The sequence below is a fragment of the Cnephaeus nilssonii genome, assembly GCF_951640355.1.
Source record: "Cnephaeus nilssonii genome assembly, chromosome: 3".
Classification (NCBI taxonomy): domain Eukaryota; kingdom Metazoa; phylum Chordata; class Mammalia; order Chiroptera; family Vespertilionidae; genus Cnephaeus; species Cnephaeus nilssonii.
Window position 1 is genome coordinate 9,739,214 of NC_137074.1, and position 10,115 is coordinate 9,749,328.

At 43.4% G+C, this 10,115-nt stretch overlaps 1 protein-coding gene across 1 annotated transcript in view; it reads left to right on the forward strand.

Moving 5' to 3' along the window:
- Positions 1–1,860, forward strand: part of LOC307097262 (pericentrin-like) — a gene marked incomplete at its 5' end in the record, with an annotated part of 67,277 nt that extends 65,417 nt beyond the window's left edge. The window contains 2 exons of the mRNA XM_079767259.1: positions 228–355; positions 796–1,860. Of these exons, the coding sequence (XP_079623385.1) occupies positions 228–355; positions 796–839 (172 nt within the window). The 3' untranslated portion in view covers positions 840–1,860. The remainder of the gene's footprint in view (positions 1–227; positions 356–795) is intronic.
- Positions 1,861–10,115: the final 8,255 nt, after the last annotated feature.

Sequence of the window (10,115 nt, forward strand, 5' to 3'; positions counted from 1 at the left end):
TATATAGAAGTTGGTTTTTAACGCACTATGTATCACTTTTTAGAAATCCTTTTTTCTTTTGCGGTAAAGAAAAGATACAAAGGAAACAGCCATCTAGTTTACCTCATTTCCCACAACGTGTCCAGTCAGAGGACCCAGCACCACTTCTTACCTATGTGCTTACTGCATTCACCATTCTATTGTGTTCAACTCTTGTTTTGTTTGTTTCTGGGTTTGTTTGTCTGAAGGTCCAATCCATCTCCAAATTCAAGGTCAGAAAGATCCCTGACTGCTTCTCAAGATCCGGAACATTCTTTGACAGAATATATTCATCATTTAGAAATGATCCAGCAAAGACTAGTGGGGCTACCACCAGGTAAAAGTCCTTCTCTGTTTACTTTTTATAATGTAAATGTACCCTAGGAATGTAAAATAATGTGGGGAAGGTTATTAGCATTCAGCTTAGTAATTGTTGGTTTCAGTCCTAATAATAAGCTGTCATTAATAGTATCAGAAGAATGACTGTAAGTGAACTGTATACTTAATCAAGAAGTGTCCAGATCAGTTTGACTTAATCACTACTAGCTGGGCCTTGTGATCCTCCCTCTTACACTTCTAGAAAACGCATAGATTGTTTCACTGGATATACTTTTTCCAGTGTTTTTTAATCATTGTAATTTAAACCACTATATATTTGAATTATTCATGTTTTTACCAAAAATAAGATATTAATTCAGTGTTAGTGTTTCAGAATTGTTCTTAAAAGACATGTGAAGCCTTCTAACAAATTGCTGCATCATTTTTATTTTTATTTAGATTCCTCCTCAAAGAAATCCTGCCGTCAGAAGAATAAACAATGAATAAAGTCCTTGTGGCTCTTACCAGTGGCAATTCTGCTTGAGGAAAAGAATCGTTTTTTTCCTTTTTCTAAGGAAAGCTTGTGGTCTGGTGTGGCGTGGCATACTAAGCAGTGCCAGTCTCCTCACGTGACTGAGATGCCAGCCTCAGAGTGCCATTAAGTGTTCTCACTTTTGTGCATTGCTACAAAGCCAAATAGAATATTTTTTATGTAATTTCAATATCTTTTAGCTCCTTACCTTCATGAGGTAATGTGTGTGCTCATGAGCGACGGCACCTGCCCGTTTCTTTGCATGTTGGCAGAGCCACCCTGCCTGCCTCCAAAAAGGGTAAGCAGAGAATGGCTCCCTGGTGTTTTATTTTCTTAAAGTGTACAGATAGAAACTTGGTTTAAAAATAAACATACAAAAGAAAAAAAGAGAATATAATTAAAACACTATTTTATTTGTGAATAGCCCTTGCGTTGTTTTTTAGTTTTACCCCGTTTGCTTTTATTACTGAGGGGGTGGAAAAACAAAAAACATAGACTTAGAATTTATGTTAAATTGCTTTAAGTCAGAAATTTTCAATGGAACTCAAAAGTACTCTTCACCTAGTAAGACACCTGCCTGTTGCTTCATCTTACTTGGTTTCTCATTTACCTCTGTACGAGGCAGCCACTCTGTACTACTTCTCATGACTATGATCTTTTTACCTTTTACTGATGCTCACTTGTACCACGTGAAATCTAGCCAATTATTCTTTACCCAGAAATCTACACAGGTATATTTACAAGCATCTCAGTGATTTTTTAAGTACCTTTGAACATGACATTTATTCTGCTGGGCTTAGATTTTAATACAAAACCTTTCTCTAGCCCTATCCGGTTTGGCTCAGGGGATAGAGTGTCAGCCTGCAGATTGAAGGGTCCCGGGTTCTATTCCAAATGCCCGGGTTGTGGGCTTGATCCCCAGTAGGGGGCATACAGGAGGCAGCCAATCAATGATTCTCTCTCATCGTTGATGTTTCTTTCTCTTTCCCTTCCTCTCTAAAATCAATAAAAATATATCTAATTTTCTTTTTTTTCCAAATCACTACTTATTTTGGTGATAATACAGAGTGGCAGCCTGTAACACTGGCCCATGTCTGCATTTTCTGCTATATTAGCTGACACTGCTAGAAGATCACTGTTTTTTTATTATGGTTAATCCTCACCTGAGGATATTATTTAGAGAGAGTAGAAGGAAGGAGAGAGACAGAGAGAAACATCGAAGTGAGAGAGACACATTGATTGGTTGCCTCCCCTGTATGCCGGGGATCAAGCATACAACTGAGGTATGTGCCCTTGACCAGAATCGAACCCAGGATCCTTCAGTCAGTGGGCTGACGCTCTATCCTCTGAGCCAAACTGCCTAGGGCTAAGATCACTGTTTATAACCTTCCCACTTTCCCTCCTGAGTTCTTTTACATGATTTGCTGAAGCTGAAATCCTTGCAACAGTTGGCAGCTTGGGTAGAGCAGACAGGCTGAGTTGAACTGGAAACACACAGGCAGGTGGCCAGCATAGCCCACCGCTGGACTAAGCATTTGTTCTCACCCAAATTTATTTACCAGAATGTAATGTATTGCACCTGCCCGATGTGAGGCAGATACTCTTCACCCTCTCTCCAAGGCCTCCCGGATGTCATATCTCAGTCGTGCAAACTACTCCTTCAGGACTGATTTGTACAATTCATGCACCCCAGCTTGTCATACAAAATAGGCAACTGAAGGGGGGTGTGCAAGGCAGGAATTAAAGTAAAAAGTGCTACGTCCCTGCTTCCATAAGTGATCATAAGGCTCCATTTGGTGTTCATCACCTTCTCCTTCCATCACCTGGTCCTTGTTTCTTCAGTGAGCGAACACGTTGGCTGGGTGGGTGACCTAAACTTTTCTTTCTGAAAGATTTGAAACATTCATCTTGTTTTTGGAGAACTTTCTATTTTACAACTAAACTTGGATAGTGCCCATGGAACAGGTTATTGGTTCAGCTTTTCCTATCCTCATGGAGTGCCAGCCACCCAATTTCCCCTCGGTAATTGGGATCAATTGCACCAACCAGTACAGTAACCCTCTAGTTGCTTGCTGGTTCAGATGAGTCTCACTCGTTCAAAGAAACCATTATCATATCTTGGGATAGCAGAGGCCAAAGTCATAGGATGGGAAGCAAAAATTCCTTTAAAAAGGGCCATTCCACCCTTTGGGTTTCCAGGCTGATACACTGTGACTGTGGGAGAAATGGCACTGCAAGTGCATCTTCAGAAGGTAGGCTTTCCACTGTCCATTAGGTGTGCTCCTTCTGGGTGATAGTAGTGATCAGACAGCACCCAGTACATGTTGGCAGTTTGAGTTGTATAGGACTTGGTTTCCCGTGGGTCGGAGTTTGGTCTCTGCCAGGACTGAGCAGTAGGTCAGGTGTTTCTCAAATGGAGAATGAGTGAGAAGGAGTCCAGGCTTTGTGTTAAGGCCCTGGAAGTCTGCCTTAATGGGGCTTTATAGTGAGGCACCACCAGTTATCCTTAGTTGCAAAGGCACTTTAAGCATCATTGAAACTTAGTGTCCAGATCTCACTTGAAACTAACAGCCTATGACTTCCTCAGTAGATAGACTGGAGTAGCACCCCCAAATATGGTTGTATACAAAAATCCAAACGATCTAAGCCTTGTGTCTTAGTTGTAGGCAGTGTAATGTGTAGCTACTTGTCTTTTACTTTATAGAAGGGATACTGTGATATCCCACAGATGGCTCAACCCCTAGAAACTTTGCCAAAATGTCAGGCCCCTGACTTTTCATGGATTTCTTACCATCCACCACTCATCTTACTAAGGCATAAGGGTACTTAACCATTTCCTGCTCACTAGGACCAGTTACTACGATGTCTATAAAGTAATGAATCAAAATGATATTACGATGTCTAAACAAAGGCCCTAAGGTAAGGTAGTGAAAGTATAATCCTGTCTGATACCTGAGATTGCATTAATCACCTTTCCTAATTGGTATTGAGAAAAACGTGATAAGGGAACCTGAATAGAAACCTCTTATGATTGCACCTGGGATGGACACTGTTGCTTCTGGACCCATATCAAGTACAAGGTCTGCTGTGGGAGGAGATAGCCTATACAACAAGTCATAAAACTGTAAACAGCACTCCATTGAAAACTGAGACAGTATGTCTTAGTTCAGCCTGCTTTAACAAAATACCACAAACCTTGGGTGCTGTAAACAACAGAAATTTATTTTTCGCAGTTCTGGGGGCTGGAAGGGTTCTGGTGAGGTCCCTTTTCTGGGTTGCAAACTATTCATACGGAGGAGAAGAGAGAGGGTAAGCAAGTTCTCTCATGACTCTTAGATGGGCACATATCTCATCTAATCCCCGTTTACCTCCCAAAGCTCCTACCTTCTAACACCATTACACTGGGGGATAGGATTTCAGCATATGAATTGGGGCGTGGGGGCGGGGAGGTGCACGCCAATATTCAGTCCCTAACAAGTATATTCAAAACTGGGCCTGAACAAATCCAAGAGGCACAAGTAAATGACCAGAGTGAGTGGTCTTCATTGTGCTAAATTTTCTACTTTACTGTCTCTTGTTCAGTCCACATCTGTGGTCTCACGGGAAGTTCCCTATGACCAGTTGACAACAGAGGAAAGCATAGGTTTGTTCTGCAGAGGGATCTGCATTGTATGCTGGCATCACCCAGAAGTAGACAGCTGCTGCACTACAACCCAGCTTACGGTAGATTTTGGAAATTTTCCACTTGGCAAACCTTTGGATGGTATGTCTGGTGGTCCATTTCATGTGGAAAAAGTTGACCTGAGTTACTGATCTATAAGCATTCATGTACAATGGGTAATCAATGTCCAGCTGATTGATAAGTTAACAGAGGAAAGGTTGAAAGATTGGTAGCAAGGAAGTCTACAGCACAGGTATGTAAACAGACCTCTGCCTACCAGAGGACATCCACTGTGGAAATGGAATCTGGTGGACAAGATGATATCTGTGGATGTCACTCAACCTCTTTAGCCAACATGGTGCTTTCTGAACAAACCTAGAAAGTGGCCACAGTGTCATAAAGGAGTCTTAACATTGGTTCAGCAATATAAACTTCCTTTCACCAAGGCTTCCCTTGCTTCTGACACGTCTGTGACTAAATTGCCAACAGTAGAGGCTAATGCTGAGACGTTGATGTGGTGACCTGGGTCCTTCTGTTTAAAGGAGCAATGATTTGTTCTCCCAGGAATAGACCCATATTCCAAGTGTGAATTTGGCTTCCCTGTCCACAGTGCATCTGCCAAAACCACCATCCATGGACTTAGAATGTCTTCTCCTTTGCTGTAGCTCTGCACAATGCTGCTTCTTAGCAGTGGGCATATGTTAAAGCTGTGAAATTGCAGGAATGAGCTCACACTAGTGGAATTCAGTGGTCTTGGCATGTGTTGGAAGAGGTCCTGGAGGGGATATGATTGCTGGTTGACCTTGTGAGCTGGACCTGGGCAATTGTGGACACTTCCCACCTCTCTCCCATCCTTGAAATGTGTGTTATGCTTGCCTTCCACACTTTAGAAGCTTCCTCAAGGATGCAGCCTTGAGAGAGTAAGGTGTTGAGATCATTTGGACAGTATACATAACCCAGTTAAGGCCTCTGTATAAACTCAAGATTCTGGTGGGTGGGTGCAGAGACCTACTCATCTTGCATTGGCCCAAAACAAACCTAAGTTCCCTTGTTTACTTACTGTTTTTTAAATGTATTTTTATTGATTTCAGAGAGGGAGAGTGGGATAGAAATCGAAACATCAGTGATGAGAATCATTGATCGGCTGCCTCATACAAGCCCCCCATTAGAGATCGAGCCGCAACCGGGCACATGCCCTGACCGGGAATCCAACTGTGACCTCCTGGTTAATAGGTTGACAATCACTGAGCAACGCTGGCTGGGCATTTTTAAATTATTTTTATTGATTTTTATAGAGAGAGGAAAGGGGAGAGAGGAGAGAGAATCATCAAGTTTTTGTTGTTGTCCCACTTAGTTATGCATTCATTGGTTGATTCTTGTATGTGCCCTGACCAGGTATCAAACCTGCAACCTTGGTGTTTCAGGATGACACTCTAACCAACAGAGTTATCCGGCCAGGGCCCTAAGTTCCCTTGTTTATTAAACCTGCCACCTTCCAGTCTGGAGTAGTGTGCCTCTTTCTTCCATCCCACCTTGCCCTCCATGTACAGAATCCAATTTAGGAACCAACATCATATATCCCATCAGCTGGAAGCAACTGCCTTGACGAAAGAGTGGAGTGGCCGGCTGAAGGCTCTCTTTAGCACCAGCTTGGAAATCACACCTTACAAGTTTGAGGTAATGTCTCAAACTGGTGTATGCTTTAAATCAGTAGCACATATGCCATACTATCTCCCTTACAGCCAAACTGCAGGGGTCTGGGGATCCAGAGGCCGAACCCCCCAGCACCCGCAGCAGCAACAAGGACAATGAAAGCAAGAAGCAAAAGCAGCATAGGTGCTGTCTGCCTAGAAGCTCTTCCCCAACCCACCCAGAAGATAGTGGTTGCTATGATCAAGGGCAGTGGTGGTGGATATCAGCTCAGTGAGGTGTTGATCCAGTTGCCCCAGTACTATGAGCTCATTTCTAGTCACAAGAACCACAACCCCGACAGTCTTTGCCAAAACACAAGACCTTCAACCTGGAGGGCTCTCTGACCTATGAAGACTCCACTGTCCTGTGTCATCTTCACCAGTGTATGGCAGAAAGAGATAACCAGGGGAGCGAGGAGGAAGGCTTGGATCTGAGTCCCGCTTGGTCAAGTAAAGGTCAAGCTCAGCCAGAAGGAGGCACAGGATTGGCTGAAGGGGACCACTGGCAGCAGAGCTGCAGGTCCTGGGCCAAGCCAGTGGTGAGCAAGAACAGTGAGGAGTAAGAGGAGGACAGCTCAGGAAGTGTCAGTGAGGAAGACTGAGCCTGTCTTTCCAGAACCGAGACAGCATCACCCTTAACAGTAACCGGCAGCAGCAGATGTCATTTCAGACTTGGGGTAAAACTGTATAAGTGAAGATTATCCATATTTATATGGTAGAGAACATGTAGGACTATTTGTGTCTTGCCCTCTTCTGAAACCAGTAGCATTTGTAACACCATTAACTGTTTAAAACAAGAAAAAATAATTGAGTTGGGGAAACACGTAACACCTGTTTTTCTTTTCCTTCCTGGCAGTACTTTGTGGCTGTAGTTTAGAGTCACTGTAGTTAAAACCGAGAACAAAACAAAAACAATAGCAAAAACATGGCAGACTCACTATAGGTGCAAGTTGGATTCTCTAGTGCAGTGGTTCTCAACCAATGCCGTGACCCTTTAATACAGTTCCTCATGTTGTGGTGACCCCCAACCATAAAATTATTTTCGTTGCTACGAAAATTTTAATTACAAAACTTCATAACTGTAATTTTGCTACTGTTATGAATCGTAACGTAAATATCTGTGTTTTCTGATGGTCTTAGGCGACCCTGCTAGCGGTTCTCAACCTGTGGGTTGCAACCCACAGGTTGAGAGCCGCTGCTATAGAGCCTAAGACCATTGGAAAACACAGATATTTACATTACGATTCATAACAGTAGCAAAATTACAGTTATGAAGTAGCAACGAAAATAATTTTATGGTTGGGGGTCACCACAACATGAGGAACTGTATTAAAGGGTCGCAGCATTAGAAAGGTTGAGAACCACTGCTCTAGTGTCTTAATCACAATTGAGCAAACAAGGATCAAGACCTCCCATGTGGATCATCTGGGTTCCACACATATTCTTCCCTATGTGTAATGCATGTAATAGCCCTACTTTCTCCACTGCTAAGACATGACTCCTCCCTGTTCCTGCTGGTTCCTAGATACAAGGACTCCAAGGTTCCCAGACATCATCCATACTTTATAATCTAATGGAATAAGTTCTTATGTCCCTGGTGAGTGTCCCTTTTGGGGACCATAACTCTAGCCTGGCAGAGTCTAAACTTGGGAGGACAGGAAGCACAATGTTCCCAGGGGATTCTTAGGAATGATGATAAGTGGGGCCACTCCTGTTTCCACCCTTTGGTTTTAGACTCATGTATCCTCCCTATTGGGAGCGTAGTGCCATATAAAGGTCTTGACTGGCATCCCATCTTCACAGAGTGTGACCTCTAACTTGGTGCTTCAGCTGTGCCTTTAGCTGGTCCCAATGCTCTATCAGGCAGTGGATCTCATGATCCCTGCACTTCCTTTACTAAGTGAATCCCCTGTTTGATGTGATGCCATATGGGATTCTGTGTCAGTGAAACAAGTATTCCTGAAGCCCTTGCTGGTGACACTTGTGAGCAGAAAAGGCAAACTTATATGTAGAATATGAATCTATTCCTGTAGGAAAGAAATTCTGGCTCTTCCAGAATGAAAGAGTTCCAATATAGTAAACTTGGTTGGGCTTCTTGATGAAAGGGCCATATTGGGAGCTCAGCATTGGTCTTTTTGCTGGCAGGTTAGACATCCAGTGGCTGCTAGGAGCTAAATCAGCTTTGGTCAGAGAATCTACCAAATTCTCTGACCAAAGAATGGCCAAATGAATGTCCTCCAACTCCACCACGTTGGCCATTTTGTCCTTGTACCCAGTACTGGGTTTGCCAATGAGATGCTGCCCATTGTCCACTGTGTGAGTCATTACACTTGGTTTTTAAATACTTTCATGGATGCTCTGTGGTGGGCATTAGCATTAGCACTTTATACAAAGATCATCCCTAGCCGAAACCGGTTTGGCTCAGTGGATAGAGCGTTGGCCTGCGGACTGGAAGGTCCCAGGTTCGATTCCGGTCATGTGTGGGAACCTTGGTTGCGGGCACATCCCCAGTGGGGGTTGTGCAAGAGGTAGCTGATCGATGTTTCTCTATCATCGATGTTTCTAACTCTCTATCCCTCTCTCTTCCTCTCTGTGAAAAATCAATAATAAAAAAAAGATCATCCCACTTGGTACCTATTCCAGTATATTGACCCACAAATTTTTACCACAGGTCTCATTGTCCCCAACTTCCAATTCTTTTTCTCTAGACCTGTAACCAGTCACCCAGGCACACAACACTGTTCATGAATCCATATATAGTTTCCCCTTGGGTCACTTCTTACACAAAAAAGTGAATGATTAGGAGCTCTGTTGGATGGATATGCCCTTACCAGTATCTTTCAAGGCTACCTAAGTGAGGCTGTAATGTAGCTGCTGTCCAGTTTCCTTTTGAACTCACATATCAAGCCAACCCATCTATGAACCCAGCTTGTTTTCCTCTTCTGTCAACTAACTGGTCATAAGTCTCCCCCATGTGGTCATAGGTATGAAATGTCAGAGAAGGCTCTAATACAACAGCAGTGGATGCCATCTGGGTCTAGGATACCTATTCTGCACTCACCTGTGACCGCTGTACATTTTCATGCTCAGTCTTGAATACTTCCATCCTATGATGGATTAATGCTGGGCCCAACCAACCTTATGATGTGGTGAGTTTGACAGAACCCTCCTCATAATGGGTGGTTTTAGCTGCATGGTTATTTGGTGTCTCCAGTTCAGGTGTTCCATCTCTCTCTATTGGAACACAGTAGCACACCAGGATACTCCCCCCCCCCCCCACGCACCCCACCCCCCAAAGGCAAATAATTCTCTGCTCCCAGTGGCATGGCAGGACCTCAGCATCCTGCATTTGGGACATGCTGGAAACGCCACATTGCATTGTTCCCTACCACCAATAACTAATGCCACCTGCTAGACCATATAGTCCAGGCAGGAGAGCTACTTGCATCACAGCTTTTACCTATTACAGAAGCTTCCTGTTCTGGGCTCTTATCAAAGCTGCAGTCTTCCAAATCACCCAATATTTGGGCCAGAGCAGTATTTCTAGGTGTGGAGTATGCTGCTTCCAGAACCTAAAGTCCCCACAGAGTCCTGCTTTCTGAATGGTTGAAGGTGCAAGTTGCAATAATTATCTTTTATTTTTGGAAAGGATGCCCAAAGGCACTACTGACTACTGGACCCCTAAAAATGTTATGGATGTAACCGGTTCCTGAATTTTGAGAGGGTTTACCTACACAATGTTATTGATGTAATGGAACAACGTAACATTATCCAGGATGTCTAAGTGGTCTTGATGTCTTTGGACTATGAGAGGTAACAGCGTTCAGGCAAAACTGTATCTTTGTTATACCTAAACATGAAATATTTCTGATCTTCTGATAGGGACAGAAAAGAA